The sequence below is a fragment of the Acartia tonsa genome, chromosome 13, assembly GCF_053477335.1.
Source record: "Acartia tonsa isolate MP-2025a chromosome 13, ASM5347733v1, whole genome shotgun sequence".
Taxonomy (NCBI): domain Eukaryota; kingdom Metazoa; phylum Arthropoda; class Copepoda; order Calanoida; family Acartiidae; genus Acartia; species Acartia tonsa.
Window position 1 is genome coordinate 23,719,826 of NC_137272.1, and position 17,219 is coordinate 23,737,044.

Sequence of the window (17,219 nt, forward strand, 5' to 3'; positions counted from 1 at the left end):
CCCGTCTGCAATATTCAAAACATACATAACGAGTAGCGGCATTTCATGCGCAAGTACCCAAACTCAGTCAGAAACTGCTAAATTCTTGCACATTCCCTTTAAGCCAGTACCCAAAGTCCGAGACTCCTAAAAATTGAATATTCGATCCATTGTCCCCTCCCTTACTCCCTGATTTTCTCCTCTTATTCATAAATAGTGAGTGAAGCTAATATTTAAAATTTTATATCTTGATAATGTTAGTTTTTATAAGAAAATTTTTTTAAATTGTATTTTTAGGGTGGGTAGGATGGGGTCCATTCAAGGGCCCATTTTTTCTGGGAAAGGTGGAGGTATCTTTCCCCTAAATAGTTATAAACCTACCTAGGACCTATGCGAATCTACCCTATAAAGGAGAACCATATCGGTTCAGCAATTAGAGAGATCCTTCAGTACAAAAAGACAGACAACCTTCCTGTTACTTTATTATGAGGATTGCTATAATAAACATGTTATTGTTCTTGTTTCTGCGCTACTTACAGAAATACTGTCGCAACCAATATGAATCTACTTAGTGAATAAATACATCCTTGTTTAAAATGATATTCTTGGCGCGTCCTGTGCACTGTTTTGTTTCAAATACTTTCCAACAATTTTTACCCATTACTATTCAGCGTGTAAACCCGCGGTAAATAGAAATCAGGGATGCCAAATTTGAAATACGTTATACTACCAACTACTTAGTTGTGGTGTAATTACGCGGTGAATTTAAATCAGTGATGCCAAATTTGAGATATATTTTACTACCAATTACTTTTTGGGGTGTAAACCCGCGGTAAACTCATATCAGGGATACCAGATTTGGAATAACTTTTACTACCAATTAATTTCAGGGTGACGGTATAAACCCGCGGAAAATTTATATCAGGGATGCTAAATTCTAGATATATTTTTATTTTACTACCAAACAATTTTCAGGGTGTAAACCTGCGATAAATTTATATCAGCCTTGCTAATTCGAAATCTATTTAACTTTTAAAACATTGAAATTTTATATTAGGGTTGCCAACATTTACATATTCTTGCCCGCTAATTGTACAAGCGCAAATTCTTAATAAAAAGTACTATAAATATAATAACGCAGTTGGCATCCCTATTTGTGCATGTATAGCTATATTTCTTTATCATAATTTCAACAATTTATTATAAAGATAATGCTTATGGCTGTGTATGTGTATGTGAGTGTTTAAAAGCGTAACATCTCCATAATCATCCTTCTTCCAAACTCAATGTCTCACTGATGCCCTTGCTCGGAAAATTTGTGATTTATTTCATTTTCATTCAGAAATATGATTTTTATACAGTCATAGTTTTGTCTTTTTAATTTTACCAACTTTTTTTTTATCATTTTCACTCTCAAATTGTGTTTCCTTGTTGTCCTTTCATTTCCTTGCTAATAATTGTCCAACTTTCTTTAACCCTATTTTTAAAAATGAGAAAATAGCCTAAAATATTTTCTAACTAGGATGACAACATCCATAAAAGCGAAGCACTGAAACGGTAGGACAAATGGACATTAACACTTGTGTAGTGTCAGAACTGAATAATCAGAATATAAATGTAAAAAGAAGCAAAATTATAAATTATACAGGATAATGTTTATGGACATACTTACATTTTTAGGACTCGATTATAGAATTGCTTCGCTTATAATATTGTACTTTGTTGTCCCAGGAATCAATATACCAAAAACCAGATTAATCGGATGATTAGATCACATAAAAAATTGTTGTTAAAAAAGTAGAAAAATCAACATGTTTAAAATGGACATACGGACATTCTGGTAATGATTATAGAGTTGCTACGCTTTCTAAATCGTACCTAACTATTACAGTGGTCACCATGCAAAGTTGGAAGTCGATAGGACAATTCTAACATGCCTAAATTTACGAAGAAAGCTTATCGTCTCGGACGGACGGACTTACGGGCGGACAGACGTACGGACCGACCCTAATATAGAAAAGCTTCGCTTTTAAAAAGCACCAACCAATTGATCAATTAAATTTTATTAATTTATATGTTAAAAGCTACGCTGTATGTGTTCTTGTTTATGTGTGTATATGTTTATTATAGTTATTATTATGCTTGGTTTTGCATTGAAACACTTGCTTTTAACAAACAAAAACGAGCATTTTTGTAGAAAAACTAGTCTTCTAGTCATATATGTCGGGTGGTCGGTCATTTAGAAAGAGAAAAGTAACAGGATGTGTGTTAGTTTATCTGTCTATCTGTTTGTTTGTCTGTCTGTAACGAAAGATCTCGCTAAACGCTGAACCGAATACCTTTACAGTATAGCTTCTCATGGAAAATTTCAAATATCTTTAGGGAGGAAACAACCAACCTCCCAAAGGAAATCGCCCATAGAAAAAAATTCCCCCCCAAATTTTTTTTAAAAATATTTTTTTAAAACCTAAATTGAAAATGGGCAGGAATCGACTTAACCCAACCCCAATCAAACATGATATTTTATTTACCATCTATTAGTGACGGAGAAACAGACAGGCGGACATACGGCCATACCCTAATCATGAAGTAGATGCACTAATAATAAGTACCATGACATATTTCATATGTAAAATTATTACACGCGTTTTTATTGCTTGTTTTTATGCAGTGAGGATATTCAGTTGATTTTAGAAATAAAGAGCTGCTAACCAACTTTTTTCCACTGAAAGATGATTTTCTGCATGTAGGATTTGTCTGTACGTCCGTCCATATTGAATTGGAAAGACCCTACGGCATTTTGTAATTAATACAGTAAAATATACAATTTTGAAATACTTTAAGTTTATTAATCTTTAATCCGTAAACTTAAAAATTCAGCTTAGCGTATAAAAAGTTCTATTTCTATTACCTAGTACAAAATTTATTTCTAAAAACGATTATATATAAAGTAAAATCATTTTAACAAAATATTTATTTATTAAAAACATTAAAATACTTAAATATAATGCTTAATTTCAATAATCAACCATAAGAATACAACTCAAATTGCTTCCCTTTCTGTTGGTTCTTTGAGAGGGTAAGGTCTCTTTCCACGGTAGGTCCACAGCTGTTGGTCATCGTAGCCCAGTCCCATAATTGATTCTGTACCTAAAGTTGCTGTCGACTTTTCTGATGATTTGCTCCTTAATGATACAGACGTCGACTTTGTAGATTTTGATGAAGCAGTACTTGGTGATCTAGCTGCTCCTAGTCCAACAACATATGCTAGACCAAGAATGTACATTAGCTCGCCAACCATTGGCTGCTTTTTGTTTGACATCAGCTGCCTCAGGAAGCAGCATATCACAACATTTCCTAGCATAAACAATATGCAGGCAATTCCAAATCCAAACAGAAACCACCTTGTCAAATCCATGCCATTATCACCTTGCACGTTGATTAGGTTGTAAACATTTGGGTTCAATTTGTAGCAAAGAGCAAAGGAAACAAACATAGCAACTGCGCATCCAAAGAATACAAAGATTCCCAGTGTCGCCAAACAGTAAAGGAATCTGAAGCAGTTCATGTTGGTTGTCTTCCTTCAATGTGATACACAATTAAAACTTTACAAATTTTTTCTTTAGAGATTCGTGGATTTTTTTCTTTACAATTCGAGGATTTTTTTAATAAGCTAACTAGAACAAAATTCTAATAAAAATATAATAGAGTACATTCTTATTGGCCAATGCATGAAAGTTTCAGATGCCTCATTTTTCAAACTAATATACTAGTAATGGTCATAAATTTTGTAAATATTTACAAAAAAAGACTAAACAATGCATATTTTGTATTTTTGATTTATCCCTTTTTTATGCAGAATTTTTAACAATGTGTTTTGACTTTTTGATAAATAGACTCTTCTAATGTTCATGCGCAAAATAATGACTATATCCTTTTAATTTTGAATGGACAAAGTAACCTTCCCCCTCCCGCGAAAAAAAAATATTTTATGAGGTAAAATGGTAAGCTTTTTATAGTGCCTTAAAAAAATTCGTCATACTGGCCTCAATTAAAATGTATACTGACCTGCCATTTGTAAATTAGTCTGTATATTGGCCTTTCCTTTGTCGTCTGTATTGTATGACGTCATTTTTTGTAGGCATCTATAGAGCTTCGTAAAATGTCTCATAAATTAGGTCTGTTATCAAAAACCTTTTGTAATCGGTAACTATAATAAAACTTTATTAAAAAGATAGCAATTATTACTAGCAGTTAGGAAGATCTTACGCTACATGCATACGCTATGTTACTTTTATATGAGGATTACATGTCAAAGAGAGGGGCGTTTTTAAGGCCATTTCCAAATTATGAAAAATGCTGTAAAATCCGCACTAACTTGGATGGTTAAAATACTGGCTAGTCATTAAACACCAGAAATGTCTTCCCTCATTTATTTCTTAAATCGGGTGTCCCTTCTTTCTAGATAAATTAGCTTTTACAGCTAAACCTGAAAAACTTGTTAAAGCGAAGCTATTTTAGCAAGAATGTTTAGTGAACGTCTATAGTAAAAAAAACTATTTAAAAATAATGGGTTTTTTTCAATTGGTCCAAGGTTTGAAATTTATAAGACGATTCTTAAGATTTAATACTGTATTGAACACTTTGACTTTTGAAGGGATTGAGGACATTTTCTGTAAATTTTATGGGTATTCAACGTATATAAACACGATATATCATTCGATGACTTAAAAACGTTGAGCTCTATTATGAAATCGTGTTTGTTTATAAAAAAAACCTTCTGTGTTACAATTTTTTTACCAATATTTTTAATCTACAATAGGTGTTATTTTGCTTGTTATAATTGGAAGTGAACATCAACATATAGTCCATTGTCTTTTCCCTTACTATCCATGGAGTTTCGTTTCATTTTCAAACATCCCTCTTTTTGTTTTAAACCCTAAAAAATGTGTTCATTTCTTATCTCATTAACTTTTAAACATGTTATATGAATAATTTTAATTTTATAAATTCCCTTCCTTAGAGTTAAAAAAAAACATTGTAAAACAAAGAGGGAGGATTTTAGTTGTAAAGCTACTCTTTGAGTTTTTGTGTCTGTCTGCTTGTCTTTATATATATCTGTTGGTAATGTCAGTTGGCCCTTTAACAAATAAAGATTATATTATAACAAAAGTACGGCTCTGCATCCGATTATTTTCCGCTGGAATTAAACCGTTTTTGAGCTATACTATGAAGAAAATAAGATTAAAGTTATAGGAATAATCCATGTTTTACCGGTCTGGACCTTTGGCCCTTCTTTGATTAATCGAATCGTAAACTTTTCATTGTTATCCACGGAAAACTGTCTATGATACTACGCATAACTACTATTGCATGGGCAGAAGGGCACGCCCAGATATTCGCACATTATAAATATGAAAGTTCATGATTTTAAAGAAAGAAGAATAGAGTAATTTATACGAGAATGGTTGCAAGTTTTAACCAGAATATTAATATTTTTAGCATTTAGTTTATTAAATAATATTACTTCTTTACTGGTTTGCGAATAAAATGGATGTCGACCTCCCCCTATCCCCCATTTCAATTTCAGTTTTAAAGAAGTTTTTTTTTGGGGGGGGGGAGGTAATTTTATTCTAGGGTCTGGAGGGTGGTGGTATCCTCCCCAAAATAGTTATAAACCTTCCAATGAGAAGCTATTCTGTAAAGGAGAACTATCCAGAAGGTTATTGAGCTCCTAGGTACAGAAAGTAACATACACACATCATGTAACTTTATAATAATCTATCTACTTCTTACTGTATACCCTTGAATTAATTATAAAAAGCTTCCCTTTTATAGGATATATTTATCCTGGGGTTTTTTATTGTTAGTTGTAGGAAACATTGGGATGTTTACTACACTAGTCTCCAATCTTTTTTAATAACGTTTTCCTATTCGTTGGCTCAACAACTTTGGGGGCTTTTATTTTATTTTGGTTGGTTCTTTCATTAAGTTGAGTATCCAAAGGTTTTAACATCTACAGAAGTGGTAATTTTGTGTATCATCATTGCCTATCAATTAATCGGCCATTGTCTTAGCCCTCTAAATCCTATAAGCAACCACTCTAATAGAAAATAATGTATGTGTTGAATATAAAAGTTTCCTTATTGTTGAAGATATTTATGTCCCCGAGTTTTTGTATACTTCAATAGAAAACGTTGTATGTATTTATATGCATGAGATTATGCATTTATAAAAGCATAGCTTTTCTTTTATTAGAAGTATGTACGTCAATGGGTGAGATTTAGGTCTGTTATTTTGTCAGTTGTTAGGCTATTATATAACCCATAAATGTTTGTAAGTCTAGTTTATTAAAACTCGAGATTATTTGTTAAATTTAGGCTTAATTTAAAGTAGGATTATATTGGAATTGAATTATGGTCAAATCCTATAGAATTTCTACGATTAGAGGGTTTTCTGAGTATTATATACTCGTTTATATCAACTTATGGCTAGCCAAAATATTTTTATATTGATGCATTGTTACAATTTTAGAGAGCAGCTACTCTGTACAGATTAATGATTAATATATATTTGCGGTTTCCCACAAAGTGCCTAATCGAGCATACCCGCCCCCCCCCCCTTTTTTTTGTATATTACCTTAGGCAAAGTTAGGGTATGTTGTATTGGGTACCAATAACCACAATTATATTTGTTTAGGGAAGATACAGAAGTTTTGGTCACCTCAAGGAGAAATTTGGACCACGCCCTCGCTCAAACTGAAAGACCGCTCAGAATTTACAACAAATGCAAGTAAGTAGAAAAATACATTTCGTAGCGAAGCTATTTTATAATTAGCTTAAGAAATGGAAAGAAATTACGTGCAATATAATAGGATAGGCGTACATATAGAGTAGCTGCGCTTCTAATATACATAAATTTTCTGTACTCCCCAAATTTTAATTACTTGTTGGCATAACAACTTTAGGTACTTTTAATAAACTTTATTGGTTGGTTCATTAAGTGGTATCATTGGTGTCCAAACTTTTCAACCACTTATTTGAAGGGGTAATTTGTGTATTTTCATTTTGATTGTACAATATCTTTTCGACCATTGTCTAATCTTCTGAATACCCCTTATTTTTAGAGAATTTCGAGAGAAAAGACTTGGTATAGAGATGGTTAAAGATAGTGTTGAGATGTCGCTGCTACATGAACAAGAAACTATTAATCAACATCAGACTATACTTAAAGATAACTTAGAAGAGGTAAGATTCAGCACAACTACTATATAACTAGGGCTTGTATGTATGTCAATTTACTGTTTGTAAATAATTTTTTTGTACTTAAGAATAACATCCATATTTTTAATTATGACTGCATTATCTGAAAGTCAGTTAAAAGTTTGTATTTACTTACTATTAATTACCTTATACGGGCGAGGCTGCTGTAAATGACACACCCGGGGTAGTAGGCTCATAAACGCCCAAAAAATAATCAACTATTTAATTGCACGACCCTTGTCTTGAAGTCCTAACTTTGCATGGTAATGAGTTGCGGCTGTTGTGAGCCGGGATTCGATCCCTAACCTTCCCGAGGACGAGCGAATGCGCTACGCGTTAAGCCAACGTTCGCGTTATTAATTTTATTTGATTTTAGTGCACAGTTCAGATAGATAGAAATCAAGAAATGTTAAATAGATTAAACAGTGATCTTAATGCTAAAGAACAAGCTAATAGGTAATCCTTATATAAAAGTAACATGATGTCTTTCTACTATTTGTCTGTACCGAGGGATTTTGCTAACCGCTGATATGACGGTTTTAGGACATTTCTACATTTAGACAATACTTATGTTTCATTTTCTTATTTGAAATCTTTTTACATTAATTGATTTAAACCGGCATCATTTATTAGAAAATAGTCGCCTGCTTGGGCTAAAGAGAATAATTTTTTGTAATGGGTTTATATTCCGATGTCCTAAGACATGTAAATGAAAAAGATATAAAGTCTATCGTTTTTAGTAGCGAAGCTACTCTATAATTCACTATGTCCGTCCGTCAGTCCGTAACGCTATGGGGGAAATGGGATTTACTCAGCTCCTATAAAAGATAGAATGCTTGACAACATTCCCATCATTAAGGAGCACAATTGACTATAAAACATCATTGGCGGTCGGACCGCTTTTTAGCAGGTTTTAGGCTATTTTTATATTTTTAACATTTTTCTCCGTATCTTCAGTGTTTATGGTCCGATTTTCAAAAAAATTTTAGTTATAGATATCAAAATTAAATTTCCCGTCGTTTAAAGAAAACAACGATGAAGGCCAGACTGACTTTTTAGCAGGTTTTAGGCTATTTTTATATTTTTCACATTTTTCTCCATATTTTCAGTGTTTATGGTCCGATTTTCAAATTTTTTTCAATTATTGATATCAAAATTAAATTTCCCGTCTTTTAAAGAAAACAACCATGACGGCCAGACTGCCTTTTTAGCAGGTTTTAGGCTATTTTTATATTTTTCACATTTTTCTCCATATCTTCAGTGTATATGGTCCGATTTTCCAAATTTTTAAAGTTAAGGATATAAAAATTTTATTTTCTGTCGTTTTAAGAAAACAACCATAGCGGCCAGATTGCCTTTTATCAGGTTTTTGGCTATTTTTATATGTTTTACATATTTCCTCATATTTTTGTTTTTTTTATCCAACTTTTTTGGGATATCAGGATCAAAATAATTTTCCTCATTGTTATGTGCATCTTTAATGTAATTTACTTTGACCATCGTCATCATACAAAATAAAACAAGGTTTCGTGTTTATTTTATCCAATAAATCTATTCTTGATTTTAATAAATACCCTTTAAATCTACTTGTACGTATTCTAATCTATGATTTTTGTGCTTCGCTACTTATGGATGTTGTCATCCTTGTTTGATTTACGATTCTGCCGAAAATTATTACAAACCATTTAAGGATGTTTTTTTTCCTCACAATTTTATAAACTGTTAGAATCCAATGAAGAGTAGGTAGATTCTAGGCCACTACGGAAAACATAATTTATATATTGTATAGTATAAATAAAACTACAATGAACCTGAACCTGCTAACGAAGGGTCCAATGCCTGTCCCCAAATCTCTCAAGAAAAATGGAGTCAAAGGAGGCAAGAAGAAGGTAATAATTTTTCTTAAAAATTTAGTTTTTTAAATAAAATTTAATTTGTCACTTTTATTCACCTTGTTGGTTGTCTGACGGCTTGGCAATTTTATTTTTGGTATTCAAGTAAAAACAGCCCAGAGGTTTCTATTTTCCAGGTTAAGAAATGTTATAGGATTTAGTCCATTAATTGAAAACTATTGAAGTAAATATAGTTAATCATAACCAAAACAAATTCTTTTACTTGAAGATATTTCAGCTCTAATTTTTCTCCACTGTTACTAGAGTATCTTATCTAAACAACATTTTTTTATATTAGGAGGGAGACCCCAATGTTCTTGAGATTCCTGCCAAACGAACCAAAGAATGGGCCCAAGCTTCCCAAGAAAGCATCAAAATATCACAAAGTAAGCCCATATATAAAATTTATTGAATATGATTTTATCAATACTTCTAGGGCTATAAGAACCCGACAGACATACTGATTTATAGAGTAAGAGCTCAATGAGAAGCAGAATATTAAAACAGACAATAATCAAAGAGAGCACCCGATTAATTCATTTCCCCCCTTTAAGACAGACGGACAGTTAAATTGAGACATAGAGTAGTTTTGATACTAAAAATACTAATCCTTCCCACTATTTTTTTATATAGATATGAGACTTGATACGAATAAGATGGCAGATTTTGCTGAAAATCTCTGTAATCAGGTTAATTTTAATTTTGATGAATAAGAAAAATAATGAAAATGGGGCGATTACCCCTACCCATTTAAAATTTACCCCTACCCTTGGGGTGCCGTAGGCACCCCCAACCATTTAGGAGGGGGTATTTACCCCCCCCAAACAATTTTGGGGGGGTAAATACCCCTCCAAAATAAAAAATCTCTATCTAATAAAAAAATTTTTTGCGCGCTTCGCGCGCATTTTTAATACTATATATTTAATAAAATTTAAATTACCCCCCCCAAAAATTTTACCCCGGGGGTAAATTTTGGGGGGGGGTAAACTCAATATACCCCTGCCAACAGATTTCAGGGGGGGTAATTACCCCCCCCCCCCCCAAGCAAATTTTACCCCCGGGGTAAAAATTTTGGGGGGGGTAAAAAAAATTTGCAGCGCGCTTCGCGCTCCATTTTACCCCCCCAAAAAATGAATTACCCCCCCCCAAAATAAAAAGCTTGGACGCCCCTGATCTAGATGTACTATATCTATTGTTGTATTTTACCCTAGGCTGTGACAGAAATCAAAAGTGCATGGGAGAGTACCAACCTGGCATTAAATAACAGAATCAAAGAATTAGAGGATATTCAGAAAAGGGTTCAGGAACACTTAGACAATACTTTGAAGGTAAACATTGTTTCTTTATTCATATATCTATTAAACTTTCGACAAAAAAAATAATCAGCTTATATGTCAATCTAATTCACTTCGTCTGTCCGTTCGTCCATCTTTCCGTCATTCCTTCTGTAATGCTAAAGGGGAAATATGAATTCTCAGCTGCTCTTCAAGATAGATGGCTGAATTTTTTTTTAAGATTCCCAGTATATAATTTACTTAGTTAGTTGTTCTGTCAGCCATGCTACAAAAATATAAACAACACACAAGTGAAAGGTTTTGTCAGTTTCTAAAAAAACATTTTTTTAAAATTTTTCACTAAACAACTAACTGCCCTTTAACTCACTTTGTCCATTTGAACATAATTTTTTTTTGAGTGCTGTGTTACTTATGGATATTATCTTCCTTGATATCGATCCATTAATCTACTTTCTACTATTCATATATCTATCTATATATCCATTAATCTTCTTTCTACTATTCATATATCTATCTATCTAGTCATCTTTTCATCTATATGTACATTCATTAAATCATCTATCCAACCATCTATTTAAATATTTCAAACCATCCATCCAGCCATCAATCCAACCATATATCCAACCATCTATTTAACTATCTCTCTATCCAACAATCTATCCATCCAACTATATATCCAATTATCTATCCAATCATCTATCCAATCATCCATCTATCCAATCATCCATCTATCCAATCATAGATGGTTGGAAATATCTATCCAACCATCTACCCATGAATCTATGCAACCCTCTATCTATGTAACCATCTTTCCATTATTTAACCAACAATCTATTCGACCATCCATTCACCCAACTATAAATCCAACCATCTATCCAACCATCTATCTAACACTCTATCTGTCCAAACGTTTAGGAAATGAAAGATCAAGACCAACATATAGAAAATTTGAAAGCATCTATCAATGCAAAGAAGGCTCCTTTGAGTTTAGCTAAAGCTAGGATAGCTATGAGATCTAAGGTATATTTTAATTTCGTCTATTGTTGTTAGGGAGGGGGAGGGGTGCAAACCCCTGAATAGGAAAATTTAAATGGTAATGGGCAAAAAACTAATAGCTGCTAATAAATCAATTTCATATGGAAATAAAGTGATTCTTAAATTGATTAGGCAAAATATGCCTTTAAAATCTGTTTCATGTCTATATTTAAAATTTTGAGGAAATACAAACTGTCCCAATTTTGTATAACTTTTGCGGAACATGTTCCCATTACGTCATATTTTTCATTACCGAAAAAGGGAAGGGGGAAAGAAAAAAAAGGGAAGGGGGGAAGAAAAAAGAGATGGGAGAAAAGGGGGTTTTCCCCATCTCTTTTGAAGAGATTTTCTTCCCCCCTTCTCTTTTTCGGGAAAGAAAAATATGACGTAACTGGGACTTGTTCCGCAAAAGTTATACAAAATTGGGACATTTGTATTTCCTCAAAATTTTTAGTCACGTTTAATAAAATATATTTTTGATTCCCATTCCCTTTAATTCAATATTGTTTTAGTTACCGGAGGGAGAGGCGTGTTACGATACCCCTTACATAGCTCTACTAGAAGAAATTGGCCAATTAGAGGTAGTTTTTAGAGCCATGATTCTAATCAGATTATTTCGTATCTATGACCTTACAACTGCAGTAACAAACTTCCACAAAAAAAAAGATATTTATTGTATGAATGTTCTGGCATATTTTTCAATATGTTTCACTATTTGCTAAAATTTTAAGCTTACTCGGTCCGTTGGTCAGCATTTTAGTAATAAGATTTATCAACTGTCAGAGTGTGATTTGAATTTCTTCTTATTAAATGACATCAGACATAATTAACTTATCAGCCAAATAATTATTATTTATTCAGGAAAGCATGGAAACACTGAATCGAGCCTTAGAAACAGCCCAGGTCAAATTAATTAATATTAACACCTAAACATGAATATTTTAATCTACAAAGACTCTATAATTTTCTTTGTCTGTCAGTCTGTCCGTCAGTCCAAAACAATATAGAGAAAATTTAATATTCTCAATTGCTATTAAAGACAGACAGCTGATTTTTTTGTGAAGATTCCCTTACCAATAAGCATCCAGTTTATAATTTTCTTAATTATCAAAATTATTAGAACACATACGAAAAAATACCGGCCTCCCTCAGGGGCTAGCGCAAAAACAGCTAGTTATACCTTTACAATATTCATTTTTATAGAAAACTCACATGGAGTTGTTTGAAGTGAAGCAGAACTTGGAACATGATATCTATCTCAAATCTACTTCCATTCAAATAGACAAGTAAGATTTTTATGGGGAAAGCAATTAATTAGTTTTTACTTTTTATAATTAGCCTTCAAAATTAAATTAAACAGTAATAAACAATTAAACATGTCCAAGAATGGCTTAGATTGCAGCATTATTGAAAAGGAAAAAATGGTTTGACATATTGGGTAGTTCATATCACCATGATTAATTGATTCGTTTATGAGTGAAGTATATCTATCTCTCAAGTTACAAACTGATCAATACCTCTAATTTAAGAGTAGGTGATAAGTCATGAGAACATTATTTTTTCAGAACAAAGTGCCTTCCATTGCGCAGTGAGTTCCCCTTCCACTTGTGGTGTGGTTGCAACAAGTGCAAGTCTTGCCGTACTTCCTTGTACTGCCGCACACACACCTGCAGAAAAGTTACGTAACAAGTGTAAGTCTTGTTGTATATCCTTGTTTTGTTGTACACAAACTTTTTTGAAAAGTTATGTAACATATGCAAGACTTGTTGTATATCCTTGTACTGTTGTACAACATTCACTTGTAGAAATGTTTTATAATTGATGCAAGTCTTGCTGTACTACATTGTACTGCTGTACACATACTTGTAGAAAAGTTACATAACAAGTGCAAGTTTTTAGTAAATTCTTGTACTGCCATACTCAAACATGTAGAAAAGTTACGAAACAAGTACAAGTCTTGTTGTACATTAGGGCGGGTTTATATCGGAATTAGACAAAGCGGGGATATGCAACAGATAAAATTAACCTTAAAAATATTTCTGACCGAAAAATAATTTTAAAAAATTGAGTTTTAGAACACGACCACTTAAAAATATAATTCATTACTTATTAGTATGCAAAGACGACATTCAAATTTTTTTTGAATCAGAACTATGGCTTCATGGTGCTCCCTGGAAAGGCCTTAAGGAGCTGAATCAGGAACTTTTGTCCGTTTCAAAATATTTCGTTCCTAGCCTTAGAAATCACTAAAAAACCACAATTTTTTAAGGTTTTTTGAGAATTGTCCAATTTGCAGAGGTTTTTTCGATTTTCTCAGGCTAGGAACGAGATTTTTTGAAACGGACAAAAGTTCCTGACTCAGCTCCTCAAGGCCTTTCCAGGGAGCACCATGAAGCCATAGTTCTGATTCAATAAATTTTTGACTCCCATTTACAAATAGCTATACAATTGAATGTCTGGTCGTCAGCAGTTTTAAGACTTAGGATAAATTTTAAATCATCCAGAGGTGTATTATATCTATATAAATTGAGTGCAGATCCCCGCTTTGGCCTCAGAAAAAAAATGTCCAAAATCGACCCACCCTATTGTACATCCTTGTAATGTTGTAAAACACTTGTAGAAAGTTACGTAACAAGTGCAAATCTTGTTGTTTATCCTTGTTTAGTTGTAAAAATTATGTAACATATGCAAGTCTTGTTGTACTTTCTTGTACTGGGTTACAAATACTTGTAGAAAAAGTGACATAACAAGTACAAGTCTTGTTGTACATCCTTGTACTATTGTGCAACAATACTTGGAGAAAAGTTATGTAATAAGTATAAGTCTTGTTGTAAATCCTTGTACTGATGTACTTATACACTTGGAGAAAAGTTATGTAACATGTGCAAGTCTTGTTGTACATTCTTGTACTGTGGTACATGCAAAAAAGTTACATTGTTCGTTTGTCTGAGCTACTTAATCATCCTTATTTTAATTTTAATATCTAAAATTAAAACTAAGGATATATATAAAATCAAAAAGTGTATTAATATTTTATTTCTATTGTTTTTATTAATTCAAAAGTTTTCTAATTACAATTATTTATAATTAAGATTTTAATTAATAATCACTTTGAGTATCTGAGTTTCTTAATTTGTCGCTAAAATGAACCAAGCATTTGTCTTCTTGTCAAATAACAGCTTTTTATTGGATGTGCTTTTTAAGGAAAGACGCGTGACTGAATCAGTTTAGCGGCAAAAAAAACATTCTGAAATTTAAAGTTGCATAATTGATGATTTGATAAGTTTGGATCAAGCCATTGATATGATGAAAGATCTTTTTCAATAACCCTACAGGATTATAAGAATCTTCAAATTGAAAAGATTCAATTATGCACAGGGAGTATGCAATGTATGTAAATGCGCGAAATTTGCCAATTTTACGCGCTTTTCTATAACTGTGCGCTATTTGTGCGTTATTGAACTTGATATTTCTAAGCTTTAATAGACATTGTATAGGCTTTGCGGTCAGCACTTTAGCCGTAAGCAGCCTTTATTTAGGACTTCATCTAAAAATGTAATTTATACGGAGTGGATACAAAACCGCGACAAACAAAACCGCGACAGGGACAAAACCGCGACAGTGACAAAACCGAGACAGTGACAAAACCGCGACAATAACAAAACAGCGACAATAACAGATATATAACTATGTAGGATTTTTTTGTAGAAATACATGGCCGCAGCGCTCGGCCCCCTGCCTGCCTAGCCTAACCTAACCTAACGTAAATATTGTAAAAAAAAATATTAAAAATTTGAAAAATCTACCAACCACTTTTTGTAAAATCCACGAAATTCTAAATTATAAATAAGTTAATGTACATTAAACATTCAAACATATAGGTTAGGTTAGGTTAAAGGCAAGGGGGCCGAGCGCCCGCGGCTAGGCATGCCAGGGGGCCGAGCTCTGCGGCCATGACCTTCTAGCTTTAAGATTTTTTTTATTATAGATTTTTTTGTAATGTCGCGGTTTTGTCACTGTCGCGGTTTTGTTATGTCGCGGTTTTGTCCCTGTCGCGGTTTTGTTTGTCGCGGTTTTGAATCCACTCCATTTATACATCATAATGTGATTATTATCATTTACTATGTTACAAGCTTAATAAATCAAATTAACCCTTTTGGATGTTTTATTAGTGAAGTCTGCACTGGCGCAAATTAAAATATGACAATCATATAGATAACAACATCCATAATGCCAAAGCACAAAAAATCATAATTGGACGGACAAAGTGAGTTATAGAACAGATCTTCAGTGGCCATCCGAACGTCTTTTGCAGCATGACCGAAAGACCAAAAAATACCATGTTCATAAGTATCCGCTCGTTGTCGGAAAGGTGATAGGTTCGAATCTCGGCCCGACACCATGTTATAACTTTAGATGTTAGAAGTGGTACTTTCTACTGCTATGTCAGGTGCGCGACATGAATAGTTAGAGTAGGGGGAACGCCTTGGCCCAAAACAGGCTCAACTCATTACCATGCACAGTTAGAACTCCTATGCAAATATCGTGCAATCAAAGAGTTGGTTGAATACTTGGCGATTGAGCTCGTCACTCTGCAATTCAAACGCAGAGTATGTTCAAGGTTGCGTTGAGAGGGCTTTTTCACCCGAATCATAAATAGTTACCGAGAAAATTATTTAATGTTTAGTCGGCGATTTCGAATTATAGAGTAGCTTTGCTACTAAAAAAAGAATACTACGGGTGTTATAAATTTATTCTGCACTATAATCATAAATACTTTATATATATTAATATATTAAACTATAAAAACAAAACAATATACTCATATATTCGTTAACAGAGATTTGATTGACTAGAACAATTAATTACATAGATTTATCTGTGCTTTGTTTAACAATAAAGTGCTGTTTATATATAATATATCCTTAAATCTAAAACATTTAACATATTTTGTATACGTAAAAATATAATATACATATTTGTTTATTTATCACAAATAAATTTGATTTTCTTTTATATATCCCTTACAAACTAAAACAGCGTGGATTTTTCGTAGATAATCTGCTTAAGTGCACAAAAATCAACTCCAAATCCATACTGCAAACCTTACAGACTAAGAAAACATATTATTAAAATGCTGCTGTCCAAGAAAATCTATGAAAAATTGTCTAGATCGGACAGTCAGCTAACTTTGTAACTATAAAACATATAGAACACATAATGTAGATTTATACAGTAATTTTCCTTACATACTAAGGTCCCTTAAATCTAAATTAGATGCATCTAAAATCTACCGATTTTTTTCTTTTTTATCGAGCAGGTTTTAGCTGCATCTGAAATCCCTTATAAACTAAGTTATTGTATTTACAAACATTGAAACATGCTTATTTTTCTTAATGATAGTTAGAATGAAATATAATTATATAGTTATACTTATCATATTTATATGAATCCAACTATCATTTCAAATTCTTATTTACAAATTTGATCTTAAGGAAAAGTCAAATAGAATAGCTTTTACTTTAAATTATTGTTTAGTTAAAAAAAATAGAAGAATTTTCAATATAATTCAATTTTGTTAAGTTTAAGAAGAAAAATTATTAAGTTCAAAAATTAAATTTCAAGGTTATTTGATGAGGTTTAATCATTCATGCTAAGATGTTTTTCAAGGTTGTCATGGCAGACAATATCAGATTCAGGTTCCTTGTCAGGTCCAATCAACCAGAAGGTCTCGATCTGTCCTCGCTTAGACTGAA

The 17,219-nt window shown here is 32.6% G+C and overlaps 2 protein-coding genes across 8 annotated transcripts in view; one reads left to right on the plus strand and one right to left on the minus strand.

Moving 5' to 3' along the window:
- LOC145303906 (tektin-3-like) overlaps positions 1-13,415 on the plus strand; it is a 42,062-nt gene extending 28,647 nt beyond the window's left edge. Inside the window, exons 7-18 of the mRNA XM_080145571.1 lie at positions 6,679-6,771; positions 7,106-7,226; positions 7,618-7,697; positions 9,031-9,130; positions 9,432-9,519; positions 9,767-9,822; positions 10,345-10,461; positions 11,344-11,448; positions 11,976-12,044; positions 12,325-12,366; positions 12,667-12,749; positions 13,029-13,415. Of these exons, the coding sequence (XP_080001697.1) occupies positions 6,679-6,771; positions 7,106-7,226; positions 7,618-7,697; positions 9,031-9,130; positions 9,432-9,519; positions 9,767-9,822; positions 10,345-10,461; positions 11,344-11,448; positions 11,976-12,044; positions 12,325-12,366; positions 12,667-12,749; positions 13,029-13,149 (1,075 nt within the window). The 3' untranslated portion in view covers positions 13,150-13,415. The remainder of the gene's footprint in view (positions 1-6,678; positions 6,772-7,105; positions 7,227-7,617; positions 7,698-9,030; positions 9,131-9,431; positions 9,520-9,766; positions 9,823-10,344; positions 10,462-11,343; positions 11,449-11,975; positions 12,045-12,324; positions 12,367-12,666; positions 12,750-13,028) is intronic.
- A 2,783-nt stretch (positions 13,416-16,198) lies between these two features.
- The window catches only part of LOC145304375 (uncharacterized), a 31,275-nt gene continuing 30,254 nt past the window's right edge, over positions 16,199-17,219 (minus strand). For all 7 annotated transcript variants that reach the window (XM_080146250.1, XM_080146245.1, XM_080146249.1 and 4 more), the window contains one exon: positions 16,199-17,214. In XM_080146250.1, the coding sequence (XP_080002376.1) occupies positions 17,104-17,214 (111 nt within the window). In that variant the 3' untranslated portion in view covers positions 16,199-17,103. The remainder of the gene's footprint in view (positions 17,215-17,219) is intronic.